This window comes from Asparagus officinalis, chromosome 7 (genome assembly GCF_001876935.1).
Source record: "Asparagus officinalis chromosome 7, Aspof.V1, whole genome shotgun sequence".
NCBI classification, from domain to species: Eukaryota; Viridiplantae; Streptophyta; class Magnoliopsida; order Asparagales; family Asparagaceae; genus Asparagus; species Asparagus officinalis.
In genome coordinates, this window is record NC_033800.1 from 93,623,368 (window position 1) to 93,643,115 (window position 19,748).

The 19,748-nt window shown below is 36.6% G+C and overlaps 2 protein-coding genes and 1 long non-coding RNA gene across 3 annotated transcripts; 2 read left to right on the forward strand and 1 right to left on the reverse strand.

The window, feature by feature from the left end:
• On the forward strand, nt 2,626-8,169 carry LOC109850237. The gene is made up of 2 exons (XR_002249386.1): nt 2,626-3,273; nt 7,855-8,169. It is a non-coding gene; the product is annotated as an uncharacterized LOC109850237 (long non-coding RNA).
• Nucleotides 8,468-9,751, forward strand: LOC109849448. The gene is made up of 3 exons (XM_020419278.1): nt 8,468-9,358; nt 9,461-9,547; nt 9,618-9,751. Exons 1-3 carry the CDS (start codon nt 9,073-9,075, stop codon nt 9,620-9,622), a joined length of 378 nt encoding a protein of 125 aa, XP_020274867.1. The 5' UTR covers nt 8,468-9,072; the 3' UTR covers nt 9,623-9,751.
• LOC109847514 lies at nt 13,239-19,119 on the reverse strand. Its single transcript, XM_020416741.1, has 3 exons — nt 19,108-19,119; nt 14,113-14,220; nt 13,239-14,005 (listed from the first exon to the last, which is right to left on the reverse strand). Exons 1-3 carry the CDS (start codon nt 19,117-19,119, stop codon nt 13,316-13,318), a joined length of 810 nt encoding a protein of 269 aa, XP_020272330.1. The 3' UTR covers nt 13,239-13,315.

Below are 19,748 nucleotides of genomic sequence, written 5' to 3' on the forward strand. Positions count from 1 at the left end.
GCTATGTCACATTGCATGTAGAAAGATTCACTTTCGGTCTCGGATATTACCTCTTGTTCATGGGCCATAAAACAAATGTTGGGGGTCATGAAGAGCAAGTTTGGCTCCTTCTTCATTACTATCCGAATCACTTGGTTCAGATTCTTCCCAACCGGCATACATAGCCTTCTTCTTCTTGTACTTCATGTACTTCTCCTTGAGCTTGGGGCAATCCTTAGCGATGTGGCCCGGTTCATTGCATTCGAAACATTTTCCTATACGTGAAGAGAATTTGTTATTAGATCAGGGGTTAAATTTCTTATTCATTTTTATGAGTCTAGAGATTCTTCTAGAGAGATGAGCCATTTCTCTAGAAAAATCCACTTCACTATCCGATGACGGAGAGGAGTAATCACTAGCTCCTTTGAGAGCTATGGTCTTCAATTTTGGTGATGGCTCATCAACTTCTCGTGAGGGCACTTCCTCCTTCTCCTTTCCCTTGAGCTTCTTCTCATGGACCTTGAGCTTTCCGATGAGGCTATCAAGAGCTAAGGTAGTGAGGTCATGAGCTTCCTCAATGGCCGTAGCTTTGGGCTCCCATACCGGAGTCAAGGAGCAAACTATCTTGTAGTTCATCTCTTGAATGGACAATTGCTTATCAAGACCATGTAATTCATTGAACTTGGGGGGTTCCTTCGTGTGTAATGCACAATTTCACCCATATTTCGTATGCGGTTGCACACGTGGAAACCCTATTATACTCGTTGGGGGAAAGACCATAAATTAAGGCATTCATAGCCTTAGCATTGAGATTGACTTGGTGCCTTTCTCCATCGGTCATGTTCCCGACTTTGGACTTCTCTACATACTTCTTTTCTATGAGCTCTAGGATGTCAAGATCAATGCAACGAAGGTAAATTCTCATCCTAGCCTTCCAATAAGTAAAATTACTACCGGTGAAGAGAGGTGGTCTAGTGGTGGATTGTCCTTCTAACATATGCACATTCATTGAAGCCTCCATAAGATCTTTTCTCTAAGGTGATTAAACCAAAAACTAATATAGAGACCAAGCTCTGAAACCAATTGTTGGACCCTAGAGGGGGGGAGTGATTAGGGTCAAGAGGCTATAATTATGCAATAAAATTAAGACAAACAAATCACAATATTCTAATGCAATCAAAATAGAGGAGAAAGGGTTAGGAATCATTATCCTGTGACGCGCGATGTGTTAACGAGGTTCGGTCCGCTGACCTACGTCCCCGCTCCCCACTCTCGAGGAGAAATTCACTACACAACCCGGTTTGGAAGCCGGAACTTCGTCTACACAGCGATCCCCTCACGATCTCACACTACACAGTTGATCTCACTAGATCACTCCCACACAATTGATCTATACAAGATCACACTCTCAAGATAGTAGAAATGGTGTAAGACTCTCTCTTTAAAACGTTCCTATGGCAAAGAGAAAGAGCACACTGAAGCTGAGAAGTGAACACACAAAAAACACAGAAAAAACAGGTTTGAAAATTTTGCTCAGTAAAAACAAGGTCTCTGGTTTTTGCAAAAGCTGGGACACTGAGGAAGAAGAAGAGGTTGAGTTTAAATAGGAGAAACCAGCTGTTTAAACCCATACCCTTAATCCCCCAAAATCTGGAAACAAACGTCGCTGAAATCTGTATTGAGCGGCACCGTAAAAGTACAAAAATTACCGTTTGAAAAACTTGGCGGTCGACCGAAAAAACTTGCGGTCGACCGCGATCCAGATCCGAAACTGAGAATTGGGCATAGACTTCTTCGGTCGACCGGTGCGGTCGACCGATGGAAATTTCGAACTCTCGGTCGACCACACCGGTCGACCGACAAACTCTCTGCTGCCCACTGACGAATGAACACAGGTGCGGTCGACCGCATTCTGATACATTCCAAAAAACTATTTTTGACTCACTTTAAAATATTTGTAAAATATTTATTTGATCTCTAAAAATTACGAAACTTTGTAAAGTGTTTTTAATACTAAAAACAAACTGTTTGAAAAAAGAATTTTGTAGATAGGTCCTCATACTTGTGAAAAAAAGTATTTTATGAAAAACACTTAAAAAAACATAAGTATGAAAACGTGTGTGTGATATCCCAATGGCTTCAAGTAAAATCAATAACTCTTTGCCTACATTCTAGCACTAGAGAGAAAAATAAAAAACTAGCTAATATCCTCATATAGAATGTAATTCTTGAGTCTTAATATAGTTTGAGTTGGATGAAGCTTCTATTTGAATTTGTTGTTCTTGAAATAACGTTGCTTCACCACTATGCCTCCTCCTCCTTTGGATATCATCGTTGTAGTGCATATTCCATCCAATCCTCCATTTGTGGCACTAACAAGCTTGATATATGAATTTATTACATTTGTACTCAATAAGCCATTAATACCGATAATGGTGGTTGTAAAACATCATCAAAACATAAGGGCTAACAACCTTCACTCCTCAAACCCCTTCCAAACCAAGCCTAATAAAGTGAGTCACGTGTCTTCAATGTTGGGCAGCCCTAATGGGTAGCTGGAACTGTTGTGCAAAGTTTTTTTAGGCCCAATGGTTCTAATCTTTGGTGCCTAACAATTTATAGCAAAATTTTTTTTAGGGAATTTCCGTTCCGAAATCACCAATCGAAACCATCACCAATGTCAACCCCGCCTGAGATTCCTTGTTGCCTCCTTCTTCTCAAAATTCCTAAAACCATGCTTGTCTCTCTCTTTTCTCTTCTTTGAAATCACCCAAAACCCTAATGCATTCGTTATCGGAGACGCCATTGCCGTGTCCTCATCTCACTACAAATTGTGCTACCTTCTCTCTCCCCTCCAAAACCTAATCGGTCCTGATTTGCCCTCTTCCTCTCTCCCCTCTCAACCCTAACCCTAATTCCTCCTCCTCTTCCCTCAAACCCTCGCTATTGTTTATCCTCAACTCCAACCATCATCAACTCTTTCCAACGTCACCACCAGAAGCTCCCCCATCACCTGTACTATAAGCTACACTGCCGCCTACACCGCACCCTCCGTCACCGCCTCTTATGCTTGGCCGCTGCTTCTCCTAATCTTCATAGCTATAAGTCCTCTCTATTCCATCAAAACCCTAACCTTAATTAGGGTAATTTTTAAAATTATAGTGTAGTTAGCTAATATTTTTGGTTTTTCTAAAATTATTAGGTTGTCTACACTCAAAAAATCTTGATCTGTTACTCCTTCACGCCTCCAGCGAGGCCACCTGTTGCTGCCTCCAGCGAGGCGACTAATAATTTGTAAGTTTCTTTCGCATCTAGATTAGGGTAATTTCTGAAAATTGGTATTTGCTATATTTTGTAGTTATTTGTGAAATTAGTACAATTTGTGATGTTATGTATTATGGTATTGATGTAGTTGTAGTCACTCTTAATCTAGTTACCATAATTCACATTAATACCATCATAGTGCTAACTTGAACTCTAATTACACAATCATAATTACCCTTAATGTGATACATAACACAATAGTGTCTTATAAATCTAATTTAGATGAAAAAAGTAAACATTAGCCCTAGACTCCTGTCCAAAAATTACTTTTAACTCTTTATACTTTTAATATATATAGGATACATGACTCAGATTGGGTATCCAACCAAAAAGTATCATGTACTTTATATTAAAAGTAAAAAAGAATTGGCATTCAAAATCATAATTATTGGATCTGTTTGGGAAGGAGGTCCCTTCTCAAACAAGTTAGGAATATAATATTGCGTCATCTAACTTTGTATACTTTGTGTGTTTTCATTTCTAAAAACTTTTGGTAGCACTTTCTCATTATTCTCCATGTATAATAAATGCATGTTGTTTTGCGTTTCAGTCCATTGTCAATATGCATAATAACATCCACACAATGTACAGAGAGAATAATAGGGAGGTGTTGCCGAAATTTTCTAGAAGTGAAAAAAGTTAGCTGCATGCACTACTATACTTTTTTAACGGGGTAGAAGGATTTTCAATGGTAACTAGTGTAGTGTTCAAATCAACCTAGAATAATCTTATTTATAATTAACTAGTATAGTGCACATGCATGTGGACATACTTATTTTATACTTTGAAATTTTCTATGAATATGAAAATTATGAAATTATTTGAAAAATAATTTTTAGTAATATGAATATAGTTACTTTTCATTGTTACTTTTCTATGTTTGAAGAAATAACAAACTAATCACCCAAGGATAAAAAATATCAAGATCGTACAACATGCAAGGAAATATATTTTGAATTCATGGATCACACTTCTCATAAATCAACTATTGAAAACTTATAATAAGTATATCAAACATATTAAAATATTATTGTATTTCATTGCAGCTTTAATTTGAATACAAATCATAATTATAATAAAGTATAACCTAGGTTTTTATCGTGCAAGTTCTATGATGTTATTGAATTTGTTTATTATAACCTAGGTTTTTATCGTGCAAGTTCTATGATGTTATTGAATTTGTTTATTGTATTTTTATGATTTTAAATTTACTTTTTATTAGGGTTATTTATACTTAAGTATCCCAAAATTTACCTTATTTTGAACTTTGATATCTCAAAAAATTTTATTTCAAAAATTCTAAAACTTGTGTGAAATTTAACTTCAATACCACAAGGTTAATTTTGCATATTACTAACAGTTCATGTAAGCATCATTTAACTTCGATACGACAAAGTTAATTTTGCATATTACCTACATTACTCTCAACAATGCTTTACAAACTAGAATGTTGGGAAATTAAAATATAACATGTGCAAAAAAATGAGTGCAGCAGAAATGAGAATGTTGAGATGATTTTGTGGGTATACTCTAAAAGATAGGATAAGAAATGAATACATTCGTAGTAAATTAGAGATTGCTCCTATTGAGGATAAAATGAGAAAGAATAGATTAAGGTGGTATGACAATGTACAACGTAGACCTCTTAGTGCACCGGTTAGGAAAAATAATTATATTATAGTTAATGAAGCAAAGAGATCTAGAGGTATGTAAAACCCTGGAAAATTTGAGTTAACAATTGATAAATTGAATTTATGTGTGATTAATAAGTGGGTATTTATTATGAAAAAATCATTAAATAGAGTATGAGTACACTAACGAGTGTTTTGAGTATAAACAAGTTCATTTATGAGAAAGAATCGAGTCGAAAACATGCACAATGGCCAAATTCTGAGAATCTGGAAAATTCCAGTCCGGTCGATCGCCGCGGTCCGGTCGACTAACACGGTCGACCGCGAAACCTGAAAACTATTTTTCCTGTTTTGGCTTGGTTTCGAGTATTTGAGGCCCATATTTGTTTTTCCTTATATATATACATATTGTTCACGAGTTTTTACATATTTTTCAGTAATCTAAAAATCTTAGCAGCCACCAAACTCTCCTAAAAATCTTAATTTAATTTTTAGAGAGATTAAGGGCTCTAAGGCAGGATTTTCGGTTTGTGGCTTAGAGATCTACTTTGGAATCCTATCTTTCACATTTTTCTTCAAGTCTCAGGCGATTTTAATCTCTGCTAATCTCTCTCCCCTGTTTTTAGATGTTTTAGTGAGTTTTTAATGTGATTTCTTGGGCCTAATTAATTAGTTTGGATATAAACAACAAATCTTTTGTATTATATGTATAAAGATCAGATCTTTTTATGTTTAAAAGTTTAAGAACGAAATTACAGAAGTGTTTTAAGATCTGAGAGTAATTAATAACGTGGTTTTATTGAATTTTAATGATTTTTCTTCGTAACGATGTTCCGTGCATGTTTAAGAGTTTATTTATGAGTCATTATGCAATTAATTATATTTCACATGTTTGATAATTCCCAGAGAAGTTGATTTGATGTTTACAATGTTCTACATGTGATTTAGCACGAATCATACAAGTTTGAATCATAAAAAAAAAACACACACGAACACAATTATTTTAAAACCTGCACAGAACTCTGGAATTCGGTCTGGTCGACCGTGCCTAAGCAGCGATCAACCGCGTGCCAGGAAAAGGCCTAGGCAACTTCTGAAATACGTCGCGGTCGACCGCCGCATATATTCGGTCAACTGTCCATCACACATTTGGTCTGTGCATGTTTTTCTTCACTATTTCTATTTTCGAGAGATGTTTCTCGATGTTGTTATGTTGTATTATGAACCTTATGGGTTGTTTAACACCTTGGATGTTGGTGAACACTAGATATTAGCACACACACACCAAGATATATGCACGTACACTTAGTTTATGATGTATTGACATGCATTGTCGAGATACTTGACACACGTTGAGTTGATAAAAGTGAATTAACATAGGATAAAGCATTGCTCATCAGTTATGGATGCTCAATGTGGTTGTCTATTCCGTAATGAGACCTCGGTTGTATCATACTAGGAGTATTTAGTTACTTTTCCCGTAATGAGACCTCAGTTGTACCAAATACTCGAAGGTGATCGGTGTATTTTCCGGGTTGAGCTGATGTGCCTATTCACCGTTGTACGATCATCTGGAAGCATATCTGGAATAGGAAGATAAAACATGTTACTGTAGAACGATTGAGTAAGGAAGTTGAACCCAGATGTTATTGTGCGAACCTTACAAGAGTATCGTTATCTCATGTAGCCGGAATAGCGAGATAAAACCTATTACTGCAAAGCGATTGAGTAAGAACCTTACAAGAGTATCGCTATTGCAAAAAGAGAGGCATATATATATATATATTAGTTTACGCATGAGTAGGGTATACATTGGATAAATGACATACACGGCATGATATTTTGTAATGTTTAAGCTGGCTAATATTTCCTTATGATGGTGCCAACTACCTAAGGATAGTCTGAGATTGTGACAAATTGTTTTATTATGATTGAGGGTAGAAGCTATAATATTTCTGTTCGTGATGATTGTTCATATATGGGTTTGAAGTTAGTAGTTAGTGATTCATAGCTCGAGATATATGGTATATACATGAGGGTTTTCTTGTTTGGATTATATTGCTCGATGTACCGGTCTCGAGTTGTGGATTTCTAGTTACTAATTTCACTTGTATTTTTATTCTTAGTTGAGATTGATATTTAGCGATTCATAATTTGGGATACGGGGTATATACATGAGGGTTTCATTTTTTGGATTATTTCGCTCGACGTACCCATTCTAATATTATGAATCTCTAAATAACAATTTCCGCTTAGCGTAGTATTGATAACTTTATATTTACATGTACTAACTAATATTTTTTTATATACTGCTATCCCTTCCCCTTGGGGCGGTAGAGATGATCTCGCTAGCACTTTGACGCCCATTGTTTCCCCTCTTTTCAGACGGCGAGTTTAATGCACGGAGAGTCGCATGTTGATGGGATTTCTTCTAGACTCTAGACTTGTATTTTTATTTTGTAGAAGCTGAATGCCTTAATGAGATTTATTTGACTCTTTATTCAAAGACATGATACATTATTACAGTTTAGAGATATTCTTATTCTATTTCAGTTGGGCTATCATGTCTTAGAATAAAGAGTCAAATAAATCTCATGCTCATACATTCACACTTTGATAATAAAATTAACATAATAGGTGAACAAGGCTCACATATAAAAAGAAATAAATACACCATAATCAATTTGATGGCTGGCCATAATTCAGTATAGTTCGCATGAACAATTAACTCTTTGAGTAGTATTCTTACTAATGTACCTCTAATTGTTTGGTATCTTAAATTAAAATAGTGTTTCAAAAAGTTTGTTGGCGAGAGTTGCGTAGGATGCCAATTCATACAAACACTCTCATGCTCATACATTCACACTTTATCGCATACGCACGCACACATACACACACTCATGCACGTACTATTTTACAGATGGATTCATAGAACGCTCATCCACCTTCTATTGCACCAGCTACCACTACTTCACTAGCTTCTCATCCTTCTCTGGATGCTCAGGCTTCAACTTCTACCGTTCAATGTTCTCCTTTCAGCACAGGTTCCTCTTCCTAGTCTATTCCAACACTACGCCAAGGAGGATATTCGCAAGAATTTTGCCTAGAATTTTGGTATCTATTTGTAGCAGTGACTGTTGTATATTTTTTAGATATTAGAAACATGTATATTTTGGATATTCTTCTTTATGTTTGGGACTAATTAGTTTAAACATTATTCATTGCAATTTGGTTATCGTGACTCTTGTGTTTTAGTTTACATTACGAATTCATTTTATTATAAATTTGTGTTGTTGATTGTACAATTGCGTGGAAATTGTGAATTTTATGAAATATAATTGCGTGGGAATATGAATTTGTAAACATGGTGATTATATATTTGTATGTGAATATGACATGTATATAGGTATGAAGAACAAACTGAAAGTGTACTAAAAAAATGGCCCCACGGTTGTAACTGTTGGGGCTGATCACTTGCACCAATGGTTACAACCGTTGATGTATACATCAGCCCCAACGGTTGATGCATACATCAGCCCCAACGATTAGCACTGTTGGGGTTGATATTTTTCTATTTTGGAAAATTGACTTGTACCAACGGTTGTATTCGTTGGTGTAAATAATCGGCCCCAACGGTTATAAACATTGGGGCTAACATTTCTTTTTCGAATAATTAACTTCATTATTTACTTGTCTCCACGGTTTTAACCATTAGGGCCGATATTTAAATTATTGGGTCTGAGCCAGCACTGACGCGCTATGCCCTAACGGTTTATTTTTTGGCCCCGATGGTGCCAATCATTGGGGTCATAGTTAGGACCAGCGGTTTTAACTGTTGGGGCTAGCCTTGTTTGTAGTAGTGATGTAAGGGGTGTGGTATGCATTGTGATTAAGTAGGTAGAACAACGGTGGTTAAGATAAAATTATAGGCAATGGGCTTAATTAATTCAATATGATTGCAACAGCACATAGATCATGTCCTGCACGTTGAGGATGGAACCCACGTCTACTAGCAAAAATTACTTGTCAGAATATAAGGAAGAAGTCAATAAATACACAGAAATATGGAGCCAGCCATAGATAAGAGAGCTGAAAGAGCTGTACTCTTTCTTTTTCTGGTTCAACTTCTTGTGGGATTATGGGCCGGCCCAACACAAGCTTCTGCTTGAACAGGTTTCCACTCTGTTTTCGGGTTGGGTCACCGAGAAAGATGGATCCGAAACCAATATCTGCTGCAGTCGGGTCAGGCTCCGATAAGAGTTGGAGCCTTGGATCAGAGACCGGTGGGAGGAGGATCATGGTGGTTGTGAATTCCAGCAGGGAATCCAAAACTGCGCTCCAATGGACACTATCTCATACTGTACAGAATCACGACACGATTGTCGTTGTTGCTGTAATAAAACCCACTTCAACGCAGGCTCATGGTGAGATATTTTTTTAATCATTCTGTCTGTCAATCCTTGTTCAAGTTTGTGTTTAATTTGCTACTGTCTGTTGTTACTTATAATAGTATGAATTTGCTGCAGGTGATCTATCTGAGAAGAAGAAAGATCCTAGGAAATTATGCGCCTTTGTGTGCCATGAAAACTTTTTGTCAAGCCAGGAGACCAGAGGTGAATTTTATTAAACCCCCTTTTAGTACGTAATTGGTGTCAAATCTTGATTTCATTTAAAACTACACAGGTTGAGGTGGAGGTTAGTCTGGTGAAAGGAGAAGAGCCAGGTCCAGCGATCGTGGCTGAGGCCAAACGGCAAGCAGCGTCCCTCTTGGTCCTGGGGCAGAAGAAGCGGTCGATGGCGTGGCGGCTGATGATGACGATGTGGGCCCGCCGTCGGAAGAACAGAGCAAGAAGAGCAGTGACTGAGTACTGCATAAAGAATGCTAGCTGCATGACTCTAGCGGTGAGGAAGAAGAGCAGAAGAGGTGGTGGTGGGTATCTAATTACAACCAGGAGGCACAAAAACTTCTGGCTTCTGGCGTGATCGATCAGTGAACATTTGTTATTCATGCATGTGCGTACTTATTGTGAAGAGATTGTATGTGATAATATGCGAATTAGTGCATTCTTTTTATCACTGACGTTTGAATGATGTGGGCGCTGGGCACCGATGGGACTAACAGTCGCATATCTTATCTACTTCACCAGTTTTAAGTCTTGGGACTAGAATATCTCAAATCTCAGTCTCTTGTTTACTTCATTGTATTTTCTTGTTACTCAAGAACTTAGCATCTCATCTAATTAGCGATTCGTGTATTTAATTATTGTGAAAAAGTTGTAAATGACAATATGCTAAGCCATTCTTGTTATTATTGACTAGTGAATGATATTGGGCATTTGCATTGTTAACATCTAAACAAAACTTAGAAGAAACTAGAATATTTTCGTGGGACAATAATATTATTATTCCTTTTCAAAACAAAGTACCTTGGATAGATCAATGTATTAGAGACCCCACCAGAGTAGGACAGACGAAGCGCAATACCCGAGGATATATTGAGGACAAGAGTGGCGTAGATACTGATTGATCCCTATGCCACAATACCCACCTGTTAGGCGCCTTGCCGGGGGTACCCACATGTTAGGGCATCTCCAAAAGCTTCTTTAAAATTTTCTCTAAAATGGAGAAGCAAAAGTCATATTCTCCAAATTATTTTTACACCAACTCTAACAGTTTCCCCATTTTGAAGAATCCATTTTTTCCTCCAAAAATTTGGAGAATGCTGCAGATTTGGGGAAGCTTCCCCATTTTTTCTACTCCATCCCTATTTTGGGGAATGAGATGAGGAATCTGTTGGACCAAAAACCTAACTAAATTCTTCAAAAATGGGAAATGAGGAAGCTGTTGGAGATGCTCTTATGGCGCCGGCCGGAGGTGTGTGTGCTGCGGTGGGCGTGGGGGGGTGGTGGGGCGGTGGGGTGAGGGGTAAGCAATTTTAATTTTGCAATGTACTTTAAATTAACTACTGTGTAAACTGCTATCATTAATTAGTTCTCAATCAAAAAAAACGCAAACATTTTGGGGAAATTGCGATTTTAAGCCTCTTAATCATCTTTAAAGGGTCAAAACGGCCTCAAATCTCAGTGTTTGCAAAAACCATTGCCCCAAACCATCAATTTCATTGTCAATTTATCCCTCTGCTCAAATGTGTTATGTCTACAAATTCTAACTACGCAGTTGGGTTAAGCCGTTAATATAATTGTGAAATTACTCCAATTGCCCTAGGGACGGTTACCCCCCCCCCCACCCCCCCCCCCACCCCCCCCCCCCAACTGAAAAGTCCGTTTATTTCTCTAATTTTTTGGGGGCTCTAAAAGGTTGAAAGAACATCTTTGGTTGGATTTGGGGGAATTTACCATTGAATAAGAAGGGTTTGATGGGTTGCAAGTTGTGGATTATCAATATAAACGTAGTATAAACCGGGTGGGTAATATTTTAAATGTTAATGTTTATGAGAAAGTGGTATAACAAGAAGTAAACATATTTTCATTAGATTTGATTGGGTTTAGCTCTCATAAGTAACCAGAGGGAGGTTTTGGCAATGAAATGATTATTTGGGGGAGGTTGATGTGAATAAAAATGAAACATTACAAGTACCAAACAATCAATATATAGTATATAGAAACGTTGGAAAGAATGATAGTATAAAGGTTGACTGGGTTGAGGATTTATCACAAATAAAAAAGGCTAAAACAAGAGGGAAGAATGAGAGAAATAGATGAACAAATAAAAGAAAATTAAATCAAAACAAGAAGCAAACAAAAAAATGAAGGAAATCAAGTGAGAAGACTAGTAATCTTTGGATTGAATCCACTAGTTAATTTTAATTTGGATTTAAGAATTACTTTTTTTATTTATTCTCATATTACTTAGAATTATTAAGTATAGACTATTAAATTACTAAAAATAAGCATAACCTATGAAAGTATTTTCAAGAAATATTACTACTCGTGAAAAGAAATAAATAACTAGATAAAACCATAGAATTGAAAACATAAACGATAAAACCATTTAAGATAACTATAGCATATCAGATTCTTTTTCTACCAAGTAGTTCTCTAGCTGATTATCCTAAACTGACCATTTTAAGCACAACAAAGAGCAATTCAAAAACTAAAAGAACATTAAACTAGTTTCATCTAATCCTAGAAATCCTAAAGAGATTAGCTACTCATACTAGAAATTATAATGCAAGAAATTAAAATTTAAACTATGAAGTATAAAAAGAAAATAAATATAAACTATAAAAGCAAGAAAAGAGAGATAATAATCTACACTACTGATAATCACATTTATATTATATTTTTATACCATCATTGTCTATTTTATTTAAAAATGTCACTAATAACATATTTTATCTTAATTTACAGGTTAATAAAGAATTAGTGAATAAAAGCCCAAAAAAATTTATTTCCCTAATTTTCTACTATTAATTGAAGCCCAAATATGAAGACAAAAGAAGGCTCAAGAAAACTCAAGGATCCACCAAGAAATCGGGTTAAGAAATTAACAAAAAACCAAATCTGTTGCAAACCAAACGGTCGACCAACCGATTGGTCAACCTATAGGTCAACCAATTGGTCAACTGATTAGTTCGCACCAGAAATATTTTTCTAGCTGAGATTTAATTATTGTTCTCCAAGAAAAATCCAAAGGTTCTCATTTATTGTTGTAAGCTATAAATATGGGTAGATTGTAAGAGTTTGAATGTGCACTACAAAAAAAAGAAGAGTTAGGGGCAATTATTTTCGTCACTTTTAATTCAATTAGAGGCAAATAAATGGAATTATATGCCTCTAATTACATGAGTGGCAAAACTCGTATCCGCACCTAAAAGTGGTGTTGCTAATAGTTATTAGGGGCAATATTGCACAAACTTCCGCCCCAAATACTCAATGCGCCACGTCAGCCGGTTTAGTTGAAAAAGTATTAGAGGCAAATATAATTGCCTCTAATAACTTATTAGATGCAGATATAAATGCCCCAAATAGTTTGAATTATAATAAATATATTTACTTAAGGTACAAATATAATTGCCTCTAATAACTTATTAGATGCAGATGTAACTGCCCCAAATAGTTAGAATTAAAATAAATGTATTAATTTAAGGTACAAATATAATTGCCTCTAATAACTTAAATTTGATATTAATATTTTATTTTTTTAATAAATCCGAAAAAATAATTAATTTTTAATTCATATAATTAAATTGAAAAACAAACATAAAATAATTGAAACATGAATAATTTTGATTAATAAGAAGTCAATCCAATTTGATTACATAATAATGTACCAAAATTACTTAAAAAGAGTGACAAATAGTACTTAACAATAACTTAAATAACCAACAAAATTGACCTTCAACATGAATGTAAAAATATCTAACTTTTATCCTTGTCATTCCTATCATTTGGTGGCATCATCTGCTGCATAAAATCTGAATCATTGAGCATTGCTGTAAACTCTCCAGGTGGGTGTGGCACTGGGTGGTACAAAGGTGGCTGGTATGGATGGGGGTAGTAGAACTGCGAAGATGATGTATACAGATACGGTGGAAGATGCTGATATGGAGGATATGTGTACGATGTCGGAGCGTGCTGGGAAGGCGAGTGTTGTTGGGAAGGAGATTGCGGACGACGATGCTGATATGGTGGATATGGGCAAGATGTCGGAATTTGTTCGTAATGTGACTGTTGTTGGGATGAAGACCCCTGCTGGGAGTTAGACTGTTGTTGGGAGGAAGATTGTTGATGCGGATGTGCGTTCCTTGAAGTGATCATCAGTTTCAACTCATCCAACTCCTTTTGTTGTCGCTCATACTTTTCCTCAAGTTCTGAATATTGAGATTGCAAATTAGCATATGCTCGCCCAGTACGTGATCGAAGTGATGAAGATGTTGGCTGAGTTTGTGCCACCCAAGGAATCATGTCTGGCGTCACCCCTCTTCCATAACCACGAACTCTACCACGAGTCTCTAAACCCCTTGCTGCTACATAAGCTTGTTGCCTTAGTTCTGATGTTTCCTCGCCATGGGTTTCAACCAAACTCGTTAATTCCCGTGAGATCTTAACCTGAAAAAAGAATTCACTTCAACAGCCAAAATGGACAAAATATGAAGTAAAACAATTTTTTTACATGTATTACTTGCTAAATACAAATTATTAAATTTCAAACTCACCGCCAATTCCTCCGATGCATCATCTATCCAACTTTTGTTTTCATCTCGCCGTTTGTGCACTATATAAAATATCTCAATAGGATCGGGTTTGCGACCATGTTTTTTCTCCTATTTGTAAAACACAGAAAAACAATCATAAATTTTATTTAATTAAAGAAGCAACATCTCAAAGAAGCAGACTTCAACAGTAAATGTAATGTTATGGACATTAAATGGTCTACATAGAATAATGGGATTGAAGAAGGTACTCCATTTACAATACCAATTGAAGGAGGTATGGTTATCGGCTTTCATGGACAAAGCAGTCAATATCTTGACTCAATTGGCATGTAGTTGTCTCGTATCCATGCATCAAGAATCTACATATACCAAAAAATGCAGAAACTAGGGGAGAAACTAGGGCATAGGGATGTCTGACATAGATGCCCATACAAAGCTGGGGCCAGCAGAAATATTGCAGCAGAATAATGTTTTGCTAATGATATGTGTGATTGTGTGGGTCTTTAGACACAGACAAGTCGCACGTATTTTTTGATGTATCCGAGCAGATCAACTATGTCAGAATAAACACGTCTTTAAATAAACATAATATGAGTTCCATGAACAAAATGTACCGGATGGTTCTCCAGGCATAATCAAAACAAAATCACATCATCCAAAAAAGGCAATTCACCTTCTTGATTTAAAGGCAATTCAAACAAAATATACATCTTGAGGTTTGTGCCGCCACAACTGTTTCTATTAGATGTTGATAAGTTTTTTCCTTAAATCGTAACTCTCTTAAACCCTTATATTTCGTCTTTAAGCAAACATGTTTAGCAGTTGTCTATAAGAACCAAATAATTTTCCCAACTTAATAAATAGGAGATATAGGAGCCATAACGTTGCTATACATCAAAATTCTAGATCTTTGGCCTTCAATTGTAAATTTAAAGCTCCCAAAATACATGTGGCGGAGTACAAATCAAACATTCATATAATTAACTAGAATTTGCTTAGAAGCAAGTTTAGTTATGTAAACATACCAATCTGCATGATGGATTCATTTATTAACATATACATTCCCCAATTTTCGTTTGATTCATTATACAAACTCAGTTCTCAACAAACATATTAATTATTGTCCAGTAATAGAAAATTTATTTGCCACTAATATAATATGAACACCGACTACTGAAGCAATCACCCATTTTTAAAGGAACAATAGAGAATTAAATATAGATGGTATGCTATAATTTATAGATTATTTAAATTTGTCAGTTGCTGTTGACAGGAAGACCTCATGTAACTAGCTAAGATATAGTTCCTCTCAAAATTGGTGACCAGGTAGGCTGTCAAATAATGATCTTGTTTAGCTTTAAGTTTTACACAGCAGTTGTATATTTGTGTACCTTATTGAATAACTGATACGGTGTTTTCCAGGTTCTGCTGAATGGTGCACTTTCGTTTTCTGTTTCATTCCTTGCAATTGATGATCATAGCATGGACAGGAGAGAGCCAAAATTGTGAGTACTCTCTTTTTTTGGGCATCATTATTGTGTGTAAATTTCTTATTATCACACTACAATGCTTTACGCAGGTCCCACAAGGAACAAATGTCACATTTTTTATGGCTGGGTGCAGGTGGCTGATGGTTATGTACTATGTTGGTGAGATATTACATAATTATTATGATGGATGTTCTGTACGCTTTTGTATTAAATGACATTCATATAATGGCATAGGCCTAGTTTTATCTGTGTATTCTTTGTTTTGGTACTAATTACTGACTAAGTGGATCCCAGGCAAGGGAGTGAGAGAAAGGAACTTTGTTTATTGATACGATATGTGATTATTGACTTCCACATCGAGTTTGCTACTAAAAAGGAATATATATAAGTTGAGTATCTGATGTCAATGCTCCCCAAACACAAAATAACATGACAAATTCTATGAAACACATACAGTCTAAAGAAAAAAGGGCTGTGGTAACTTACATAATCAGCCATGATGTCGTGGAAGTCTTTGTGCACAGTGCTGATTCATTTTTTGCCTCTATGCGGCTTTTCAATATTCTTTCAAATCTAACTGAGAGGCGCACAACATAATACAAAAATATATGCCTAATTTGAAATCATTAAGTTGTATATTTATGGGCAAGGGTAGTACTTACTATTATTTTTTGGATCAGTGTCCAATGAGTTTAACCATGCCCGCCATTCGTCGCGATCTTACACGCATCAGTCTCCACACAAGAATCGTTCTGTGCCCAAACCAACCATAAGGAGTATGTAATACTTTAGCTTTTAAACTTGCCTTATAGTTGTCTGCACCTATCAGACAATCTTTGCACATTCACTAAGTCGGATTTTAGGAATTAATTGGGACATCTTCAGGCCGCTAAGTCTATGGTATCCTGCACTCGATACAAGTTTATATACATTTACAAGTGTTATACTATATGTTTCATACTATTAAAGCTGAAAGTGTGTCAAGAAATCATACATATATTGTTTTCCACACATGCATCCAGGTGTATCATTCATGCAACCGCCAATCTAATAGCTTGAGGGAAGAACTTGAATTTTTTTGCCTTAGGCTACCTAAGAAGTACCTAGATAACTGGGCATCCTTGGCGGTCAACGCACAATCCATCCCTCTGTGAATGCAATAACTCTTGCCAGATTTTCCCCAACTTTGGCATTTCATAACCTCCGCTTCTTTTCTTTTGCCGTGCTTGACCTGGCATACACTAAAGTTAATAAACATATAAAATAGATAATAAATAGTAAAACCCGGATTTATGGTTGATATGTCGACAATGTTATGCAAATTTCTCGTTCGAGATCCAAAACGATGTCATTGACCTTCCAAACACATGTATACATTTAGAATGGATATGAATGTTATGTAATTGACTTGATTGCGTAGGTGTACGTTAATTGACAGATGACCGGGGCTTTTCCCTTTTTGTTCCCCCTTTTGCAAGCAGCAGTAGCTCTTTGCAGCTGGCTGACTGCAGCCAGCCAGCCTCAAGAGGACTGCAGCAGCAGCTCAGAGCTGCTGCTGTCTGCCCCACAGCAGCAGCTCAGAGCTGCATGCTGTTAGACAGCTCTCTAGTTGCTGGCCTGCTTGCTAACATCAGCAGCATCTTTGAGCTGCTGCAGCAATTAAGTTTAAGAAATGGACTTGTATATTTTAGCCTTCTCGTCTGTTCTAACCATTTAGTTTTGCTGGGCCGCAAGAGAAAATCCACCATGCATACAGATAAATCTTTGAGCTCATCCGTGTTTCGCTCAATATTGCAGTGAAATAAATTCACTGGCGTGATATAAGAGTCATACGACATATATTCTTGTGAGGGCTCACGCACATATTTTGAAGGGCTCAATTGTCCATTAGCAAAGATGTACCTTAAATTTGCAACTATACCATTTGAAAGCAGCCAAAAGTAGTCCCCAAATTGCCCTTTTCCCCTCTTTTGGCCAGGCAGCAGGCCAGCTGCCAAGCCAGCCAGCTTGCTTTGAGCTGCCTGACTGCCAGCAGATTTCAAAGACTGCTGACTCCAGCAGCAGTTCAAAGAGCGACTGCAGTCCAGCAGTTCAAAGAGAGCTGCTGCTTGTTGCAGACAGCTCTCTGAGCTGCTGTCTGCAACAGCTCTTTTGAGCTGCTGTCTGCAGCAGTAGCAGTGCTATCCTGTCATTTCTGATTCTTAATCCCAAAACAGCTGACTACCTCATCATGAATGTGGTGGTAGTCATCATATTGTGATACAGTTCCGATTAAATATGTACTGTAGTTTAATAGGTACACGACTACATTAAGCGAACATTTACATATTTGACATATAATGCAGGAATGTGGCTATTTCGAAGTCACACACACTAGTACAATGAACAAATGTCATTGATAATTTGGATAAAAAGTGGATTCATATACTTTGCTGTAATAAACCGTCAATGTCACACAAGGAACCAATTTTTGTTCACCTATAGCCGGTTGCAATGGCACATGCCTTAGAAAGTCAACAAAGGGAACCTTTACAAGGCATGCACTTCACAGAGAATCAGATAGTAGCCTTTAGGTATTGATACAAATGCCATGCCTGAGAAAACTAAGTGGATCTTTGAGATGAATCAAGAACTAAAAGAAGAATTGCAGAGTGAACAGATTTGGAACTGCGCCATCTAATAAAACAGAAGGAACGCATTAGATGTATTCAAAAAACACTCTCGGTACATACATAAATTTAAGTTACAACAAAACAGAGCAACAGGCCATAAGACTACTTAATGGAACTGCACCAGGACTGGCTGGTGTATATAATGGGTTAACTTCCCCAAAGTTTTGGCCCCCACTGTTTTCTGTCCTAGACTTGCATATATGTTATATATAAAGAGAACATGGATATTTTGGAGCTATTAACTGAGATACACAGTAGTTTATTGAGCGTGCTTCCCTTTCACTGCTGAATGGTGCACTTTCGTTTTCTGTTTCATTCCTTGCAATTGATGATCATAGCATGGACAGGAGAGAGCCAAAATTGTGAGTACTCTCTTTTTTTGGGCATCATTATTGTGTGTAAATTTCTTATTATCACACTACAATGCTTTACGCAGGTCCCACAAGGAACAAATGTCACATTTTTTATGGCTGGGTGCAGGTGGCTGATGGTTATGTACTATGTTGGTGAGATATTACATAATTATTATGATGGATGTTCTGTACGCTTTTGTATTAAATGACATTCATATAATGGCATAGGCCTAGTTTTATCTGTGTATTCTTTGTTTTGGTACTAATTACTGACTAAGTGGATCCCAGGCAAGGGAGTGAGAGAAAGGAACTTTGTTTATTGATACGATATGTGATTATTGACTTCCACATCGAGTTTGCTACTAAAAAGGAATATATATAAGTTGAGTATCTGATGTCAATGCTCCCCAAACACAAAATAACATGACAAATTCTATGAAACACATACAGTCTAAAGAAAAAAGGGCTGTGGTAACTTACATAATCAGCCATGATGTCGTGGAAGTCTTTGTGCACAGTGCTGATTCATTTTTTGCCTCTATGCGGCTTTTCAATATTCTTTCAAATCTAACTGAGAGGCGCACAACATAATACAAAAATATATGCCTAATTTGAAATCATTAAGTTGTATATTTATGGGCAAGGGTAGTACTTACTATTATTTTTTGGATCAGTGTCCAATGAGTTTAACCATGCCCGCCATTCGTCGCGATCTTACACGCATCAGTCTCCACACAAGAATCGTTCTGTGCCCAAACCAACCATAAGGAGTATGTAATACTTTAGCTTTTAAACTTGCCTTATAGTTGTCTGCACCTATCAGACAATCTTTGCACATTCACTAAGTCGGATTTTAGGAATTAATTGGGACATCTTCAGGCCGCTAAGTCTATGGTATCCTGCACTCGATACAAGTTTATATACATTTACAAGTGTTATACTATATGTTTCATACTATTAAAGCTGAAAGTGTGTCAAGAAATCATACATATATTGTTTTCCACACATGCATCCAGGTGTATCATTCATGCAACCGCCAATCTAATAGCTTGAGGGAAGAACTTGAATTTTTTTGCCTTAGGCTACCTAAGAAGTACCTAGATAACTGGGCATCCTTGGCG

Coding starts and splice junctions, on each gene's coding strand:
- LOC109849448 (XM_020419278.1), top strand. CDS start 9,073: ATGGGCCGGCCCAACACAAGCTTCTGCTTGAACAGGTTTCCACTCTGT. Junction 9,359..9,460: donor CACTTCAACGCAGGCTCATG/GTGAGATATTTT, acceptor AATTTGCTGCAG/GTGATCTATCTGAGAAGAAG.
- LOC109847514 (XM_020416741.1), bottom strand. Junction 14,006..14,112: donor ATGCATCGGAGGAATTGGCG/GTGAGTTTGAAA, acceptor TTCTTTTTTCAG/GTTAAGATCTCACGGGAATT.